This window comes from Argentina anserina, chromosome 1 (assembly GCF_933775445.1).
Source record: "Argentina anserina chromosome 1, drPotAnse1.1, whole genome shotgun sequence".
NCBI classification, from domain to species: Eukaryota; Viridiplantae; Streptophyta; class Magnoliopsida; order Rosales; family Rosaceae; genus Argentina; species Argentina anserina.
This window is the reverse complement of record NC_065872.1, coordinates 578,141-598,642: the sequence shown is the minus strand read 5'-3', so window position 1 is coordinate 598,642 and position 20,502 is coordinate 578,141. Positions and strand designations below refer to the sequence as shown.

Here is a 20,502-nt window from a genome sequence, read left to right as displayed (position 1 = left end):
GACTAAGCTGTGGCTCACCTTCACCTTATATAAACAAGAGAACCAAACCATGTCTAACCCAAACTACACCAAATATAAATACCACCACACACTCACTCCTCACTCCTCATCCTTCAGTGTCTCTATAATTTCACTTGTAGAGGTCAATTCTAAAGAGGGTGTTAATAGTCTTACTCGAGCTCTCAAGCAGTTCCTGAGTTCAATTTTTTTGTTTGGTTTCTTAAATCTTGATAAGGAAGTATGGCTGGTACTGGTTTGTTTACAGAAATATTGGATGGAGAAGCTTACAAGTACTACTCTGATGGAGAATGGAAGAAATCATCTTCTGGTAAACTTGTTCCCATCATCAACCCAACTACAAGAAAAGTTCACTACAAGGTTCAAGGTGATTACTTCTGTTTCTTTACTCTTCAACCATGTTCATGATTTTCTATGCTTCGATCCATTTTTGCAAATTGAATTACAAGTACCCTTTATCTCTTGGTTCAGCTTGTACACAGGAAGAGGTCAACAAGGTGATGGAGTCAGCAAAAGCTGCACAGAAGTTGTGGGCGAAGACTCCACTTTGGAAGAGAGCAGAGCTACTTCACAAGGCTGCTTCTATCCTCAAAGAACACAAAGCTCCAATTGCAGAGTGCTTGGTTAAAGAAATTGCTAAGCCTGCTAAAGATGCTGTTACAGAGGTGTGTATGAGCTAACCTTATCTTTTAATTTGAAGGTGATTTGTTTTGGACTTTTGGTTTGTGTGGAGAAGTTGGATTAAAGTTTGGATTTTTTGAAGGTTGTGAGGTCTGGAGATTTGATCTCTTACACTGCTGAAGAAGGGGTCAGGATCCTTGGTGAAGGGAAGTTCTTGTTGTCTGATAGTTTTCCTGGAAATGAAAGAACCAAGTACTGCCTCACTTCCAAGGTATACATACTTCTTACTAATTTTGTTTCTGTCGGTTCTCTTTTACTGCTACGGTAATAGGATTTGCCTAGGTAGGTTGGTGTAGATGATGTAAGCCTTTGCAGAAGCTAAAAATGATGTCAGCCTTAAACCATTTTGTAACCAAAGATGATGATAACGCTTGCGTATCTTATCTGTATTAAATTTCTCATCTTGGGAAGAGGGTCTCCTCAAATTCGGGAATGTTTCAATGTGCGTCATATGACTTGGGATTTTCTGAAGTTTAGATTATGAAATTAAGAGGTCAGAGTGTGATCCTCAAAGCGGTAGATAATGAGCTATTGAAAAACAAGCAGCAGATAATGAATAAATAGCAGTAAATTTATATTCATGAATCAGTTAGTTCTGATCAATTTTGCTGAATTCAACTGATTTTGGATCTCAGATTCCACTTGGTGTGGTTCTAGCCATTCCACCCTTTAACTATCCTGTCAACCTTGCTGTCTCAAAAATAGCACCTGCACTGATTGCTGGGAATTCTCTTGTGCTCAAACCCCCAACTCAGGTATTCATTCAAGGAATTGCACAATCATCCAGCTGTTATTGTTGGAATGTGTCGGTTGTGTTTGTGAAGCTGCCTTTACAATTTGTTGGTGATCTCTCATGTTAACCTACTTTGCATCTAGGGTGCTGTTTCTGCCCTTCACATGGTACATTGTTTCCACTTGGCTGGTTTTCCTAAAGGCCTTATTAGCTGTGTCACTGGAAAAGGATCTGAGATAGGTGACTTCCTTACGATGCATCCTGGAGTGAATTGTATTAGGTATAAGCCTAACCTACCATTGTTTGGTACTATATAAGCTACCCTCATAGTTTTGTTGTCTCGATACTTATAGTTTTTCATTGATCCATTGTGGTTTGACAGCTTCACTGGTGGTGACACTGGTGTTGCAATTTCCAAAAAGGCGGGCATGATCCCTCTTCAGATGGAGCTGGGAGGAAAAGATGCCTGCATTGTGCTCGAAGATGCTGACCTTGATTTGGTGGCTGCAAACATAATAAAAGGAGGCTTTTCCTACAGGTGATTCAAGTCAATTCTTTCTTCTATGCTTACATATGTAAGCCACCATAAAGAGTTTTGAGTAATTAGTGTTAACATGGCACACACATTTTGTAACAGTGGTCAGAGATGTACTGCTGTCAAGGTTGTGTTGGTAATGGAATCTGTAGCTGATGCCCTGGTTGAGAAAGTGAAGGCCAAGGTGGCTAAGTTAACTGTTGGGCCACCCGAGGAGAACTGTGACATCACTCCAGTTGTTACGGAGTCATCTGCAAACTATATTGAAGGGTTAGTTATGGATGCAAAACAGAAAGAAGCAACATTTTGCCAAGAGTACAAAAGAGAGGGGAACCTTATCTGGCCTTTGTTGTTAGATAATGTCAGACCTGATATGCGAATTGCTTGGGAAGAGCCATTCGGTCCAGTTTTGCCAGTTATTCGGATCAGTACTGTTGAAGAAGGGATCCACCATTGCAATGCTAGCAATTTCGGACTACAGGTAACGCTATTTTATCATAACATGATGCGACAAAATTTATCGTAACAATGTTCTGACCTTTGTGAAATATACAGGGCTGTGTGTTCACCAAAGACATCAACAAAGCAATGTTGATTAGTGATGCAATGGAGACAGGAACAGTTCAGATAAACTCTGCGCCTGCTCGTGGTCCAGATCACTTTCCATTTCAGGTGAGCTCTTCTGAATTACACCCACCTAACTAGTTTAGTTTGCTGCCAAGGAAATATCATATTAACATGGAGTCTTGTGATATGCATGACAGGGTATAAAGGATAGTGGAATTGGGTCACAGGGAATCACCAACAGCATCAACATGATGACCAAGATCAAGACCACTGTAATCAACTTACCAACCCCTTCTTACACCATGGGTTAGTAAGCGGTGTAAAATAAGAAAGAATCATAGTATTCAGAGCTACTACTTTTTAATCGATATCGTGTAGCAGATCAATTAGTAAAAGTGTGAGTGTGAATTTTAGGCTGCAGACTGTAAAATGTTATGATCTTCTACGGCATAATGGAGTTGATGAGAAAGATGAATAACTGGGACATTCTTTCCAAACTGGAAGCTGTAGCATCATGATGCGATTTGCATGAATTTGAGGCTTCTCTTTTGTACCAACCTACCAATTAGTCAAGTATTTGGAAATTTCAGTTAATTAGAAGAGAGGAAGTGTACGACTATGATAAATTTTGAACTTGGTTCTTGAACAACTTTAGACTTCTCATAACATCTGCAACAAACTATCATGATCAAAAACAACCTAGCCTTCAACAGAGATCGGAAGATCATTCCTGTCGATACCACAAGGCTAGGATGGATCAATTTGCAAGCCTTGTGATTAATAATGTTGTCTGAATACTGAGATCTGACTAGTGGATTTATTCTACACCAGCAACCCAGGTGGGCTAATAGTACTCTCCTTTCAGAGTTTCAGGAGTGTCAACAACATTGTTAATGCAATTGAGCTGAATATGAAATCAAAGACTAATGTTTGTTCGGTATTTGTGGAGCTGAATATGCTTCTTGTATAAAATCATCAAACAGATGCTCTTCTTCTCCTATACATGCATATCACACATTTGAAAAGCTTTCAGATGCTTTCCATGTAGAATTTCCCTTTCCTGCACAGCTGACTCCTATATATAATCCTACGACCCAAGAGGTGGCCAGTGTGATTAGTTTGTGAACATATATATGCTTCAGTTGAAGCTGATCTTAACTAACTCTAATTCACCAACAATTAATATCGTAACGGATGCGTGATATATATACCTCTCTAACTAGCTCTCTTCTTAAAAGTCCTTTATTTCGATCAACTTGTTTATCGTGGAGCAAATGGTATTAGACCAATTTGCAACCAATTAAAACGGCATGTTCTTTCTTGTCAGGAGTCTAGAGTTTAGTTTACGATTTAGAATTAGATGCGAAATGCAGTTCTTCATCATCTGCAAGATGGTTTATATTCCATTTTGGGGTGATTGATTGATAGAAGGAGTCGACTTTGGAATATATTTAGCAATAAATATGTCATTAAGTTCGATCAGATACAAGTCAAACAGCTGATATTTTCTTTTCTTTTCTGGAGAAGTATCTCTGTGCTCATTAAGCTACATATGCACATGGATTAGTTGCCCCTGAAAGGTATAAAACAAAGGGGGAAACATCTTCTGGGATTTGATTTGAAGTTCTTATTATCATTTTCAAAAGTGATTCTGGGAATGTGCTTTTATTTGGCTTAATTTTTTTTGGTCGAATTTATTTGGCTTAATTAGTTAGGAACTTGGGATTATGTACATAATTTCTGACACATGCAAGCTTAGGACCCTTTTGAAGATGCAAAAACAAGATAATCATATTTAATCTTAGGATTGCATTAACATTAGGGTGATTAAATGGGTAAATGAGTTGTAAAGAGAGATCTTATGACATGAATATCAACAAGTGGAGATTTGATTGGTGAAAGACAGGGACATATACCAACATCGATCTTCAATTTTGGTTCGTTAATTAAGTTGGATTTACTAACTTCTTTTCAAATTGGATGTGTAATTTCTTTTATATTTCTTATACATACATTGTTTGAGGATACCTGATTTCTTTTATATATGTTTACACTAGGTCTGTAAATTAAGCCTAGGACTGATGGATATACTCAAATTTAGCCCAAAAAATTAAGCCGCGGGCCAGTTCGGCCCAAACTGATGGGCGGGCTTTACTCGGCCCGTTTTGGAATATGTAGGGTATGAGCAACATTTTTCAAGTCCTGGGCCGACCCAAAGTCATGCCCATATGATATATTATAAGACTGACCCGTAACCCGGTCCATTCTCGATCCGTGTTAGTAATAAATGGTTTTTCTCCTATAGATTTAAAATATTAAATATTAATAATGAATTTCTGTTAGTTCAATTGACAAATGTGTTATTCTTATAAGAAGATGTTCATGGACTCAACTCTTATCTCTATCAAATTTTGTTCAAATAGCCATAAAAATATTTTATTATTTAAAAATCACTGATCAAATGTAGACGGGCCATGTGCGGACTTTTTAAACCCAAACTTTATCCGACTAAAAGGCGGGCTCGGGCTTCACATATTGTGATAGTGCTGGCCCTGCCTTGCCCAACCCATTTTATAGCTAAAGCAGAAAAAGTCATAGGCCGAGTAGTATGTGAGTCTTCATATCTTAGAGACGGGCCGGCCATGCCCACCCATTTTACAGGGCTAGTTCACATGTCGACGGAACATACAATAATTACCATATTTAGTTTATAAGTAACACAAGAAAAACACAAACAAATTAACTTATTCTTATTCCCATATTCCTAATCCGTGAAAGTGCGAAACTAATGAGACATAATTTCATATACAATACTAAAACAATAAAACATGATGAGCATCGAATACTAACAGATTTCAGTGTAAAAATATGGAGTGACGTCCTTTGTTAAAAAAAAAAAAAACAGATCCAGCGTCTCTGTAGTTACGGAAAATTGTGGAATCGTTGCGTGATTTTGATTCCCATAATTTCGTAGGTACACATAGTCGTGTGTGATTTGATCCAATGAACTTGGCTAGCTTAGCATCAATGAAATTAACAACTCCATCCATGATCCATCGATCCCAGAATGAGAGATTCCACGATATAGAGCTAGTTGTTTCAATCAACACCTCTCAGTTCCCCGAGTGGTAATTCAAGCTAGATCATATAAATACTCTACGTACTGCTACTTGGTCGTGATTTCAGCTGGCAAAGTTTAGGCATATGATTTGTTGAAATTTCAAAACCCAGTTAAACAATGCATATAATCATTCTGGTAATCTTGCAAAAATATTCAGAGTCTAGTATAATATTATACTGTGATGACAATCATTTGAGATATGAGGGGTTTTTATAACTAATTAAGTACAGAGATATTCTGTGAACAAATTGGTTTTTTTATATAGTTTTATCTAATCTAATTTAATCCTAATAAAGGTCGCATTTCAGTGTACACTAGAATGCATATCACTTGGTTGCAATGGAGTCGACAATGAGAAACTTTCCAAGGGTGTATAGTGTTAGAGATTGCAAGTGTGTATGAACCTAACTCAAATTGACAATGCATCGTGTTTATGTATCTACATTGTTTAATGTCAAATTTGACGGATTAATGTAAGACTCTAAATGAAAATGTAATTGTTAGAGAGATATTTATATCTACGTTGTTCAATGTATATGCCGATATTCGATTTAAAAAAATTTTTTATGTAAAAGATAAAAACAAAAATAAGCATAATCTCGAAAAATAATTATTTTTGAATTTGGAAGTCACTGTTATTTGGGAAATGTTTGGATAAGCAAGCTTCAGTGCAAGTTTAAATTAAATCAAGCTTAATCATAGTAGAAGGTAACGCGCATCCAGCACAACACGGTGGTAGTAGTGCACACAGTAATACCACCCCACTCAATCGACAATCACTTAGCCCACAGACTAGTCTCCGGAGAACTAGTCTATCGAACCAAAGGCCCCGATCAGAATATTTCAGGCCCCACCGTGTACCCCATACACACTATAACAAAACCCCTCCCTTCTATTTAACCCCAACTCCAAAACACAAACAAATTTAGAGCTCCGAGAAAAAAAAACCGTAACAGGGAGTTCAGGTCAGTCTGAGAATTGAAATGAACTCTCTGCTAAACCCCCAACAACCCAACAACAACAACAACTCCTCCTCCTCCGCCGCCTCCGCCGCCTCCTTCCAAGACCTCCACCTCCACCACCGCCTCCTCATGAACCCTCAAGCGACGCCGTTCGACTCCTCCCACGACGACTTCCTCGAGCAAATGCTCTCCACCCTCGGCTCCTCCTCCTGCTCCTCCTGGGCCGACGAAACTCCGCCTCCACATCCGCCGTCCTCCGCCGCCAACGATACCAACAACAACAACAACAACAACAGCAACAACAACAACAATGTCGTCTTCTCTTACGACGACTCATCCAACCTCGCCTCCAAGTTCGGCAGCCACCAGATCAGCGCCGGCGCCGCCTCTGCCTCCAAGTCCTCCCCCACAGCCTCGGCGGCTGCCGCCGCCATGATGTTCCAGCACCAGCTCATGATGTCACGCGGCGCCGGCGGTTCCGACTCCGGCTTTGCTCCGATGGGGCTGTCCATGGGGGGTAACGGTGAGTTTGACCGCTCGCAGCACGACGGCGTTGACGGCTCGTCGTTTAAATCTCCTAATCAGGTTGGTTTATTAGCTTTGAAACCGGCGATGGCAATCATGGCATTAATGTTAATAGCTCTGAACTAACGGCGGTGATATTTTAACAGGGAGGCGGTGACGGTGGTTCGTCTGTTCAGGCCTTGTTTAATGGCTTTACTGGATCTCTGTCTCCAAACGAGTCTCAGCATTTTCATCACCCGCAGGTGTTTTATCATAATTCTCACTCCTTTTTATCTAATTAATGTTGATTAGTTTCTAATGATTTTGATTAATTTGATTAGGGAGGTGCACTTCAAGCTCAGAACTATGGTGCTCAAGCCCAAGCCCAAGCCATGACACAACCTCCGGCGAGCGGCTCGGCCGGAGCCACGGCGGCGCAACCCAGGCCCAGAGTCAGGGCCAGGCGTGGTCAAGCCACTGATCCACACTCCATTGCTGAAAGAGTACGTCCTCAATGTTTATTTCTAGATAGTATTTCGGAGTATTGAAACTTTAAAGTCCGATTATATGCATACCTATAGTAACGCTTTTATGATATGTTTTGATACTAATAACAGTTATAATCGACTGAAATTCATAAACTCAGAGCACTACGTACATAATGCGTTCAATTTGTTGTTTTGCTGAGCAAGCAAACAGAGCAGAAGCACTAGCATTTGTTTTGTGTTTTAGTTTTTTGTTGGTATTAGCTTGTATTGTTCTGAAACGGATATTGTTGCAGTTACGGAGAGAGAGAATTGCAGAGAGAATGAAGGCCCTGCAGGAGCTGGTTCCCAATGGCAACAAGGTAAGTGCAATTATTTGGTTCTCGGACCATACTTTGTAAGTTTGTATAATTAATTAGTTGATTAAAGTACATAATTATGGGTCATCATCAATATTATTTGATTTAAAATTGCAAATGATGCTTCTCTGTTTCCACCTCCCTCTGATCCTGTAACTGCTAGTCAGATAATAATATACGAAATATCATTTTATTTTAGGGTTTAGGGGACAAATGTCAGATAGGTAACAATGGCAGTATATTTTTATCATTTTGTAATTCCATTTTATTATCAGCTTTCCTAATTTATACCTGGATTTTGTTAATAAAATGGTTAATCATAGTGTGCACCAAGATTAAGTCCCTTGACGAGTATTTCTTATATCTATGTTTTTCAAGATGATATGATGAGTAATTAATTGATTAAAATGTTGGATGTGGGTTTTGGAATGACAGACAGATAAGGCTTCTATGCTGGATGAGATCATCGACTATGTAAAGTTCTTGCAGCTCCAAGTCAAGGTAATTTAGATACTTTCCTCTTCCTTTCTCTAACAATTGGTTATGCTTAATCGTTTTGATCATCTTTAATCCAAGACCCTCTTTCTAATTGCTTAGTATAATAAAAGGGAAGGATTCCCTGGTTGACATTGTTTGTCTAGATATGTTAAAATAATGAACAAAAGAATCAGCCTCTGTATTGTAAAGTGGGATCAAAGTATGGGGAATATTAATTTTATCTGTCATTCTTAGTATATATATTTACTGGGTTATGCTCTCTTGTTGGGTTCAAACAGGTTCTCAGCATGAGCAGGTTGGGTGGTGCTAGTGCTGTTGCTCCCCTCGTAGCTGATATGTCCTCTGAGGTAAAATTAACGAGTCATAAATCCCTCCCTTACCACCATAATAACCACACTTACACCATTATTAAAATTTTAGCTTATAGAAAATTAGAAGCCCATCCACATTTTGGCATTCACTTATTGTACGTGTTATACTTGTGGACATTTCTGTTAGTATCGAAGTTTTGAATCACTGAATATGTTAGTTTCGAAACTCATTACTCCGGAGCTAGCTTTGATCACATACGTGGCTAGCTTTGAGCTGGCCTCAGCTGCTGAAATTTTCATCACCACAAAACGACTAAGTAAAGCAGCACGCCTGCCCACTTTAGAGATTCCTCCTCACTCTCCTCTTTTCTGAGAAAACCAGCCTTTCTCTTTTGGCTTGTCTTTTTCCTTTGCCTTCCTTTTCAGTCTATGAAAGTTATTTACGAAAAAAATGCATCCTTTTCCTTTGGATCGCTGTAGGGTGGCGGTGACTGTATCCAGACCAGCGCCAACGGCGGGACCCGCGGCCGGAGCGGTGGCAACCAGACGGCGTCATCCAACGACAGCATGACGGTGACGGAGCACCAGGTGGCCAAGCTCATGGAGGAGGACATGGGCTCCGCCATGCAGTACCTGCAGGGCAAAGGCCTCTGCCTCATGCCTATTTCCTTGGCCACAGCCATCTCCACCGCCACGTGTCACACCAGGAACCCACTGATGAACGGCAACAACGGAAGTAACAACAACCCGGTCGTGGCATCCAACGGCGGAGAGGGTCCGTCCTCACCCAGCATGTCGGTGTTGACCGTCCAGTCAGCCACGATGGCCAGTAACGGCGGGGTTGACGTTTCCGGTAAAGACGCCGCCTCCGTCTCCAAGCCGTGAGATTTAGCCACGACCACCCACCCTAACGTGGCGTGGACTCCAAGCCTCTCTCTCTCTCTACTAAAGTCTACTAAAATAAGGCCTCATTCACCAGGGCAAACGACGCCGTATTTGCGTAGACTTTGGCTCTAAAAAAGCTTAGCTAACCCACCTCCCTCCCTACGAAAATCCTGTTTTTTCATGATTTTTGGGGTTTCTTTGTCTATTTAATTGCTTTTGTTCTTTTGTCGCTTCTTAATGTGAGCATGTTTATCTTCGATAATCCTAGTCATGTTACCTATTATGAAAATGATTAGTCTCTACAGAATATGATAATAATGTGGGGGGATCAAAAGAAGAGGGTTTGTGTTTATCAAATTCTAAAACAAGCTAGTAATCAAAAGGAGCCGGCAGCTAAACTACTAAAGCCCTCTTGTTTTTGTTGGCTAATGTTGGTTATAGACCATATCAATGTGGATTAGATTTTCCGGTCAACTCAACGTCTTGTATTTTCTTCTTTGTTTTAGATATTTTGACCACCTACTCCATTCACTAACTTCAGTTGAAGTCCTTGAGGACGATGACACAGACAAAAGTTTATCTTCAATTCATGTTTTAATAATACTCGCGCGGCAATGGTTTATCGATACATCAAGCAGATTAGTTTGATTCTGAAGTAGACTAATTCAATGCATCGGAAACTATTTGATGTCACCAAGTCTAATTCAAGTAACGATACATTATTATACTGTAGAACTTCACGTAAGACAACCTTCTTTCTTCAATGATCGTGACTCATATTAGCGTTGTGTATGCTAATGTATCGAGAAACTAATCTAGATTAATCAAAGAATAATCGAAAAAAGAAAAGGTGTAGCAGATGAGATTGCATAAATAGAATACAATACAGATTAACGGAAAGGAAAGAGTTGCGTTTGAGACTGAGTAATCGAATTCATAAAAGGTGATGCGCTGGTCTGATTCATCTCTTGGTTGACAAACACAAAGGGACAGAGATCATCATAATTTTGGTTCTATAGGCAACAGACTCAGTGGCCCATCTCACACGCTACGAATTTTTTATATTCAATTCTCATTTTAACGCCAGGATGACGTAAGGCCTACGGTCATCTTCTCTTCCAGTCCTGCTCTTCCCATTCATTCTCATTCAGTCATTCCCATACAGAATGGAAAACTGGAGCAGCAAACAGGAACCAAAAATGGTCTCTGGAGAAACCCTGATCAGCATTACCAAAATGACTTCAACAGCCAACAACATATGTGAGGATAGCCAAAAATGTAAGAGTAAGACGAAGCTGATCAATCAGTAGAAGCAACAATCCCTTTAAGCTATTCAAGTCAGAGACACAGATGCAAGCTCGCGGCCGGCATTGTGATTCGGAGGCAACACTGGTGAGGATGAACTTCCAAGCTAGGTCTTTTTCCAGATCTCCAACTCCATATCAAATTGACTTATTTCACATGGGAGTATTAAGAGACATGTAGTCCACTACTTATTGTCAATTCCTTAACAGCATCATTGAGGCATTGACTCTCCTATTCCAGTTCCTTATTCTAAAGGCCGAAGATATTATTCTATATCTGCCATTCTGCTCATAACTCCCAATAAACCAGGTAAGTGTTTTGAATCAGGGATCAATATATATACTATAACATGAAGCTGTTAATTTGGACTTCACTAATAAGTTCATATATAATAAATCTCTGTATGAAAATATAAAATGAAGGCATTGAAAATTGTTGATGCATCATTTTCCAAAGTACTGGCAAAAGTTTAACATCTCTTTTACCTCTGTCATGGTAGGACTTTTATATTTTGATAAAAATGCGATTGCACCGCACTGAAACATAGAATATTGATGAAGACCAAGGAAAAACAATTATATACGCATGTCTCAGAAATGAGAATAATTCTTTGATGTAAATTACAACATCTCAAAGAAGATCTCATTTATGACTAATGTAGTGACAGTAAGTTAAGCCAGCTCACACTTAATGCAGCACACATGTGAACCTTAGACACTGAAGTGCAACTAGAGAAACAAAACAAGCATATACCATAGAATTCTTGAAAATTATGAATGACACCATCAATCTTCCTAGCCCCAGAAACCATGAACTATGTAATTCATGTCAACAGCCACTTGAATATAAATCACAAAAATCTCCATCATTTATATTGAAAAGGATTCTCATCAGGATGAATATACATATACATATATACTTTCACACACTAATCACCCAAGATTTTTAGGACTACAACTTCACGGAGGCAAATTTCAATATATGAAATAATCAATTCAGGGGCCACCAGAAATCTAGAAATCCAGAAATCAATCTAGTGTATCCTTAACCGACCCTAAAAACTCCACCAATTTAGTTTTCCAATTCAGAATGAGCAGTATCATCGCAAATATAAGTGCAAAGCTCTTGACCATGCTATTCAGTATAACTTCCAAAAGCATGTACACAACAGGGACTAGCTCTTAAATCTCTACATGCCTCAACAAAAAATATTCCTTCAAGAGATTACTGTGAATCAATAATTGATTTTTTGGCTCCCAGAAATGTTCCCACGTGCGCAAATCTGCGATAACCTACAGTCTTCTCCTCAGAGTCAGCTCCTGTTTGGTATATGGAGCAAAATAATGCTTCTGGCTAACCTAATTCTATCATTTAGACATATAAAAGGCCATTTGTGTAGTAACATAGCAGAATCTATCGACCTCCATGGTGGATCAATTTGGACGCCTAAAAATTATACAGAATAACTGCTTCTAACATTTACAAATTTGATTAATCTTCATCCAAGTAATTGTCCACTATCGCAACCATGGTATTGGCACATATTTAGCCTCTAATATTAAACCAGTTGAATCCCAAAAGAACCCATAAGCTAGACTTAACAGAAATAAATATGTCATATGTACTAAAACATATATAAACCAACCCAAAGGGGTCTCTGACTCCTTGAGAGCAGAACACTAACATGGACACATGGTACCTTCACAGGATTGCCTAGATATCTCTAATGTGCCAAAGCTCAAACCAAACAACAGAAGCCCATCAACCACAACGTTTAGTTTTTCATCCGTTAATTATGCAAGAAACATATCTTATCAAATTAAAATTGTCATTGTTTCCATTTAGTTTCTTACTCCAACAGAATCTGGAGCCGACAGTAACATCTCTGCAAGCCTTAAATCTGTTATACGCCTTCTGCTCCAACAGATAGAAGGAATTTAGCAGCATGCTAGTAACTGGCCCGGATGATTCCATCCGCCTAGAGGGGCCAAGTGAAGACCTTATACCCCTGCCAAAATTCATAAACGCGACCCTGTGAGGGTTCCACTCACTCCAGTTATATCTAACTAACACAGCAACATTGCTAAATGTAAATGCCAACGTATACAACAATCTTAAAAGCATGAACATGACATCCATGAAACTAGAAAACAACCAGAAGCTTTTATTTATACGACGTTCTCTATCCATCACCTGTAAGTTTTAGATTCCTTGGAAGACACTTAGATGTACAATTACTACATAACTGTGATAGCTGATATAGAGTAAGACATTATTGCTGACCCCATTAAACCCCAAAACTTCTAGAAAACAAGTTTAAGCAGAGCTTGGGGGCTTGAAAGTATAAGGTTGGGGAAGTGACAACGGACCTCTCCTCGATTCTTTATCTTCCAAAAGCCTCTTCAAACTTCTGCTCTTGCAATGCAACGCATCAAAATGCTTCACCTGAAAAACAAAACAAATCACAAACCCAATAATGTGAAACAGAGGGAGCATAAACCCAAATGCCCAAAAGGGTCATAAACCCTGATGTTAAAAACGGCCATAAACCCTAAAAATTGAAGCTTTACCCAAGAAGAACGGCAGTTCTGGACGAACTGTTCCCTGGCTGGTTTACACTCTGTTGGGTATAACAGACCCTTGGATGCAATTTCAGTCTGTTTCTTATCTGATTCTTTCTCCAAACAAGCATAGAATGCATCTCGAGCCTAAATGAACCCATCAAGTTTCGGATAGAAACCACAAAATTCAAGACCCAAGATTGAAACTTTAAGCAAATGAATCAAAGATTGAATGCATAGAAGAGTGAATAGGACCTTATAGCAAGATTGTCTTGAAGCAGAGAGCACGTCGGCGTGAACAACATCTGGGTTTCGTGTTGCTAAAGTTTCTTTCGCCATGGCTTCGCTAATCACAGAACCTTTCTTGCTTCTGCGAGTGTCTGATTACTGTTTGGAATTTTTTTTTATAAACAGTATATGAAGTTTGCTCCATTAAGAATTAAGGGTATTTAATTGTTACTACTATTTATCCATTAACTCTGTTCAATTTATACTACTATTTATCCATTAACTCTGTTCAATTTATACTATTATTTATGGGAAATTTTGTTGTACGCAGCTGACTAATCCACCGTACACACTTCCACACACAGCACGTGTATTTTATGAAAGCCCTATATCAACCATTTAATTATGTATGTATTGCACACACTGCTGTAGAGCTGAACCCACTATTTATCCGTAAACCTATATATAAAGCCGTAATTTTGATTTTTTTAGTACAGTCTATTCAGTATAGTGGTATTCTATATATATAGGTCTATTTTTGTTTTTGGTAATGGATATATAGGTCAACATATGCTGGCTATACTGCCTCTTTCGTCAATACAATATTAGAATCAACCTATTTTTCCAAATTTATTGGAAATCTATTAACAAAGCAAACTTTGATTCTTTGTCCCCCTACAAATGAGATTTGATTTACAAGTAATTCATGGATTGATTTTATGTTGGTGCTTTCCTGAAGAACTTGCTGCTCTCTTATATGGTGCAAAGAGATTAATTGTTGGTATTCATATATTTGACGGGATGTTAGAATATATTAGTTTTGTAAATGAGGATTTTCCTAACTTTAGCCACCTACCTATTCTATTGTGATTTGTTGCTAACAGTTGTTATGTTATGTTTTTTTGCACTCATTCTTAGTGTTCTTCTTCTTATGGTTAAAGAAGAATATGCTACCAACTGAAGGAGGAGGGATTACTACCCCCATGAACCAGATAAATCAAGAAGAAGAAAAAGTGAGTCGTACTTTCTCCTTGAAGCCATAGGGTCCTGGTATCACCTCTTTTATTCTGCTTTACATAAATGATTTCTTGGATAAGCAGATCAACCATACTTGCCTTCCGCAAAAACTATGTCACTAATGCAAGGAGGTTATATGATGTCGTGATATAAGATGCCATCAAAGTTCAGGTACTGTCATTCGAAGAGCATATCATAATTCCAGAAGCCATTGCTGAAGTAGTGCACAAGCTATTGGTCAATAACTCAGTAAACTTTCTGTACGACATAAAAAAGATTGTAGCATATGGTCGCGTGGCTGAAGGACCAAAACAGAAATTTTTAGAAACCTACAGAGTCCTCCCTTGAAATTTAAGTCTCACAGTCTCACTCACTCACAGACACAACAGTTAAAAAAAACCAGAAAAATCAAACCTTTTCAAAAACCCATCTTTGGTTTCAAAACCCAGAAAGACTCCACTTTTGTGTCTCAAAACGAATGTTACCGATGAGCAACAAGACACTGCTGAAGGAGCTTTGCGTCAAAAGGGGATGGGCTACACCCAAGTACAGTGGCACCAAGCAAGGCCCGGATCACGTGCCTCAGTTCTCTGCCACCGTCGTCGTCAACGACCTCAGCTTCATCTCTCCGGCGTTCGTCAGCTCCAAGAAGGAAGCTGAGGCCTCTGCTGCCGGTGTCGCACTGGAGAAGTATCTTGGTTACCAAAGCCAACAGCCCATTAGCCCAAATGTCAAGACTTTCTCATCTCCAGGTAACAGGGTTTTACAAGGGTTTAAGATATTATGGGTTCTGCAGTGGAAATTTGATTGTTTGAGATTTGTTGCAGGGAAATTTGGTCAGGTGGGCAGAGTTGAGGAGAATCAGACAAGGGTGAGTCTCAGACTCTCAGTTTCTCATTATTGAGGTTAAAGTTTCCGACTTTAAGAGTTGAAGTTAACTTCTCCATTCTCATGGTGCTGTAAGGCTAGCTTCCTTATATTGTTCAATGTTCATAATATGTTGTTGAATTGAGTTGTTACAGTGAATTGTACTGGACATCTTTCAGAATTGATATGCTTGGAGTAGGATAAAGCATTGTTAGATAAGCTTAAAGTTAACAAGATGTAATGTTGATTAGTTGTTGTTTGTATATAGTTTCGTGGTTGTGCAGTGCTTCCTTGTTTAAATAGTAACTTCTCCTTGTAAATTAAGTTATAGTGATTTTACTTATCTCGTTTTTGTACTACTGTATATTGCAATTTGATTCCATAATGTACTATTTTAGAGTTTTTGATGGGGATAAAATAGTTGCCTTTCTCTTGCAGAGTGACAATGACACCCCACCGAAAAAGAAGGGTGCTGGCGAAGTGGAGCAGTTGTTGGCTCAAGAACGGAAGGTTTGCTATTAGATATTTGGTTTTGCTTGCTGATTTGGTTGGTTATGATGAAGTCATGAGCCTCTGAAAATTGTTGTTTTATGATTAACCAGCTATGGCATAAAGAGAAGCATCTGCTTGAGCTGAAAAACCTTGAATTGGCGAATGCGATTGACGTGAAGAGTAATGAGATCCAACTGTTGGAGAAGAAGCTGCAACATATGGTAATGAATACTGTGTTGGTGTCAATGAACTTGGTATCTATTTATGTGTTGGTAATCTAGTAGCCAATATATGCTTGGCCGAATAGTGACTCTTGTAGTCTTGGTCGTTATATCTAATATGAGATGTTTCCTTTCAGAAAGAGATGGGAACAATGGAGCAGAACAAAACAGAAAGGATGATAGCATTGCTAGAGGGGAAACAGGTTTGTCGTCACTTGTCCATATCTTTTCTGGAAATGTTTGATTTTGGATGAATGAATCTTTATATTTGTCTCCTTGATTCTTTTGACAACTAATGGTTGAATATTAACTGGCATTTACAGAAAGAAAATGAGAAACTTCATCTTAAAGTGGCTGAGTTAGTAAAGCAACTCCTGGCAAAAAATGCGAGGCATGGGGATGTGGACGTAGACACAGAGTTTATCGGTCTCTCTGACTTTTCCAATGCATATATTGTCAATGAGCAGAGCTATAAAGATGAACTCCAGGAGGCTCGTAAGGCGTTGATCAATGTATGCAAGTCTGTTCTTTCTGGTGCAATAATCTGGGCAGTTCGCTATTTATTATCTAGATGTTATATATTATTTATAAAATATTTCCCATAATTTGTAGATTATAAAACAAATTGAATCAATTTCATAGTTTGTTATGCCTTAAACTTATTGGAGCCTGTTGGCCTGATTTGCTGATCTAAAAATGCATTGAATTTGTTGGGAAGGTTTGGAAGTTGGAACTACAAGTGTTGTCTTTATTTTGAGCAATGGGTGGGATACAATTATGTCTGATATCTTTGGTGTTGTCTTTCTTGAGGAGTGTATTGTAGCTGTAGTCTAAGCTTTGTTGTTCGCAGGTATTGCGTGATGGTTCAAAAGTTTCTATTGGGGTGAAGAGGTTGGGGAATCTTGAATTGAAAGCATCTCAAGTTGCTGCCAGAAGAGAATATTTTGTGGAAGAGGAGGTAAATGAGAGGGCAGCTGAGTTATGCTCTATGTGGGAGAGTTGCCAGAGATCCTGATTGGAAGCCATTCAAGACTATCCTGGATATGAGAGGAAGGAACAAGGTACTTGTTCAAGTAATTATTTAACTAAACTATACAACCTTCCAAGTTTGTTTCCCTTGGCATTGGTTTCTGACTTTCTCACATTATGTCCTTGTACTCTGAATTCGTTTGTTTCCCAGTTCTAACTTTGCCAAGTGTGTCGCATTTGTGGTTACAGGTAATTGTTGATGAGGAAGATGAAAAGTTAAAGAATCTAAAGGAGGAATCAGGTGATGAAGCGTATGGGGCCGTACTAACTGCATTGTTGGAAATGAACGAGTATAATCCTGGTGGTAGATATGCAGTTGAAGAGCTATGGAACTTTCAACTAGGTAGGAAGGCATCATTGACAGAGGGACTCCAATATCTTCTGAAGCAACTTGATTCGGTTACCACAAACAAGCGACAAAGCTGAAGCAATAGATCTTCCCAGTGTACTTCATATTCTAAAGCTGGTAGTAGATTCTTTCCAGTCCCACTCATGAGGATCAAGCAAACCGAAAATCACACATTAACCTGTTCCTTTGAAGCTCAAATGGAGCTTGTACGTACTAGATGCTGAGCTTGGCATTTTGAGGAGATTTTGACTGTTTGGAAATGTCTGTAGTTTGTTTCCAAATCTGGGGTCCTCAAGCTCATGGTTGAATTTAACAGTGTAGACATTTGATATGGCAATACTGCCAAGAGATGAAAGATTGAAAGAACACCAAAAACCAGTAGCCAAAGCAAATCATGGAAGTTCTCTATGGAGAATGGATGAGATTAACAGTGATCATAATATAGAGTACCGAAAGTCCGAAACGAATTCGGGGAGCTAGCCCGGTGATAACCTCAACATAAGTCATTCATCCCGGTACACTATCACAATCCACAGGTCATCAAACACTAGTCATCAAAATTAAGACCCCCTATAATTTCTCAAGACATTGAACGCCGAAAGAACAATCTCATCAATTTACTTAACCCCTAAAAAAACGTCTATATCCTTGAGAAATTCATGATGATCCAGAAAAGAAGGCAAATTTCTTACCCCTCCCAACACTAGATGATATGCATTATTTAGTCTTGATGTACTGATGTCATTATTGACTCTTAATTGGAAGTGATGCACTGATGTTATGGCATGGTGACACAAAACACTGATAAGAAATGACTTGCGGACATGACAAAGTCCTAATCCTGCTTTTTAGAATGACTTTGTAACATCACATTACTTTTGAACAAATGAAGCAATGAAAGATGCGTAATACACATAATAACTAGAATCATCCGTTATGATGATGGCAATTCTTCCATAATCTCACTGTTTGTTCAAGGAAATGGCTTGGGGACTCATTTCTCAGTTATTATCAAAACTAGGGGTGTTAATTGAAAACCGAAAACCGAAAAAAAACCGAACCATAACCGAAAAAAACCGAAGAAAAAAAAAACCGCACCAAACCAAAAAAAAACCGCACAAACCGAAAGATTTGGTGTGATTTTGGTTTGGGACGTTTGGAAACCGAAATTGAACCGAAAAACCCAATATATATATATATATATTATAAAGAAATTATATTATTTATAGATATTTTTAATATACATAATTAAATATGTTATCGATCGAGACCCAAACTTTATCAAAATTCGATGAATTTTTTACCATATCTGTATTTATATATGCTGATCACATCCGACGGTCGAAATTTCATAATTTGAATTTTAGATATTGGAACCACAACATGTCTACTAATGTGGTATAACTTGTTTAGTGGTCTTTTTGCAAATGTATGCAGTTGTGAAGCAACTATATCTTATAAATAGAATTTTGCAAATTTGTCTGCATGATGCATTACGTATAGTGAAATATGGTTATAGTAAAAAAAATCACATATTTTCGATAACGTTTGTGTCCCGATCGAGGCGGTCAACCCTTTTTACGCTTATTATCACCTATGGGTAGCCTTATCCCTGGAACATACAATTTTTGAAAATTTTACACGAGCTGCTACATCACATATATGTGAGAGTGTGTGCATGAAAAAATCCACCAAAACTAGTCAAGAAGGAGGGGGTAAGAACAAATTCACTTAATTAGATGAAATTAAGTTAATGTTGACCACATCGATCGAGACCCAAACTTTATCAAAATTCGGTGAATTTTTTACCATATATGTATTTATATATTCTGATCACATCCGACGGTCGAAATTTCATAATTTGAATTTTAGATATTGGAACCACAACATGTCTACTAATGTGGTATAACTTGTTTAGTGGTCTTATTGCAAATGTATACAGTTGTGAAGCAACTATATCTTATAAATAGAATTTTGCAAATTTGTCCGCATGATGCGTTACGTATAGTGAAATATGGTTATGGTAAAAAAATCACATATTTTCGATAACGTTTGTGTCCCGATCGAGGCGGTCAACCCTTTTTACGCTTATTATCACCTATGGGTAGCTTTATCCATGAAACGTAAAATTTTTGAAAATTTTACACTATCTGCTACATCACATACATGTGAGAGTGTGTGCATGAAAAAATCCACCAAAACTAGTCAAAAAGGAGGGGGTAAGAACAAATTCACTTAATTAGATGAAATTAGGTTAATGTTGACCACATCGATCGAGACCCAAAATTTATCAAAATTCGGTGAATTTTTTACCATATATGTATTTATATATGCTGATCACATCCGACGGTCGAAATTTCATAATTTGAATTTTAGATATTGGAACCACAACATGTCTACTAATGTGGTATAACTTGTTTAGTGGTCTTATTGCAAATGTATGCAGTTGTGAAGCAACTATATCTTATAAATAGAATTTTGCAAATTTGTCCGCATGATGCGTTACGTATAGTGAAATATGGTTATGGTAAAAAAATAACATATTTTCGATAACGTTTGTGTCCCGATCGAGGCGGTCAACCCTTTATACGCTTATTATCACCTATGGGTAGCCTTATCCATGGAACGTAAAATTTTTGAAAATTTTACACTATCTGCTACATCACATATATGTGAGAGTGTGTGCATGAAAAAATCCACCAAAACTAGTCAAGAAGGAGGGGGTAAGAACAAATTCACTTAATTAAATGAAATTAAGTTAATGTTGACCACAT

The 20,502-nt window shown here is 38.4% G+C and overlaps 4 protein-coding genes across 7 annotated transcripts; 3 read left to right on the top strand and 1 right to left on the bottom strand.

Annotated features, from left to right (window-relative positions):
• Positions 1-3,134, top strand: LOC126798347 (NADP-dependent glyceraldehyde-3-phosphate dehydrogenase). The gene is made up of 9 exons (XM_050525288.1): positions 1-385; positions 490-683; positions 782-910; positions 1,335-1,454; positions 1,576-1,712; positions 1,815-1,970; positions 2,070-2,448; positions 2,523-2,639; positions 2,732-3,134. Exons 1-9 carry the CDS (start codon positions 241-243, stop codon positions 2,843-2,845), a joined length of 1,491 nt encoding a protein of 496 aa, XP_050381245.1. The 5' UTR covers positions 1-240; the 3' UTR covers positions 2,846-3,134.
• Positions 3,135-6,585: 3,451 nt separating this feature from the next.
• Positions 6,586-9,921, top strand: LOC126798354 (bHLH transcription factor RHL1-like). Its single transcript, XM_050525301.1, has 7 exons — positions 6,586-7,202; positions 7,289-7,384; positions 7,463-7,624; positions 7,903-7,968; positions 8,401-8,466; positions 8,742-8,810; positions 9,255-9,921. Exons 1-7 carry the CDS (start codon positions 6,639-6,641, stop codon positions 9,657-9,659), a joined length of 1,428 nt encoding a protein of 475 aa, XP_050381258.1. The 5' UTR covers positions 6,586-6,638; the 3' UTR covers positions 9,660-9,921.
• Positions 9,922-12,125: 2,204 nt separating this feature from the next.
• Positions 12,126-13,945, bottom strand: LOC126798433 (cytochrome c oxidase assembly factor 6). Of its 3 annotated transcripts, none has more exons than XM_050525407.1 (4): positions 13,781-13,945; positions 13,535-13,672; positions 13,334-13,409; positions 12,126-12,996 (listed from the first exon to the last, which is right to left on the bottom strand). In XM_050525407.1, the coding sequence occupies exons 1-4, from the start codon at positions 13,862-13,864 to the stop codon at positions 12,983-12,985; spliced, it is 312 nt and encodes a 103-aa protein (XP_050381364.1). In that variant the 5' UTR covers positions 13,865-13,945; the 3' UTR covers positions 12,126-12,982. The 3 variants fall into 3 exon arrangements, with proteins under 3 accessions (XP_050381364.1, XP_050381373.1, XP_050381357.1); XM_050525416.1 differs by having other exon boundaries at positions 12,131-12,972; XM_050525400.1 differs by lacking the exon at positions 12,126-12,996 and having other exon boundaries at positions 13,101-13,409.
• Positions 13,946-16,101: 2,156 nt separating this feature from the next.
• Positions 16,102-17,795, top strand: LOC126797273 (factor of DNA methylation 3-like). 2 transcript variants are annotated; one of them, XR_007672436.1, is made up of 5 exons: positions 16,102-16,350; positions 16,488-16,553; positions 16,674-16,862; positions 17,201-17,423; positions 17,569-17,795. XR_007672436.1 is itself a non-coding variant. In XM_050523929.1 (5 exons), exons 1-4 carry the CDS (start codon positions 16,228-16,230, stop codon positions 17,363-17,365), a joined length of 543 nt encoding a protein of 180 aa, XP_050379886.1. In that variant the 5' UTR covers positions 16,102-16,227; the 3' UTR covers positions 17,366-17,411; positions 17,569-17,795. The 2 variants fall into 2 exon arrangements, 1 of the variants encoding a protein (XP_050379886.1); XM_050523929.1 differs by having other exon boundaries at positions 17,201-17,411.
• Positions 17,796-20,502: the final 2,707 nt, after the last annotated feature.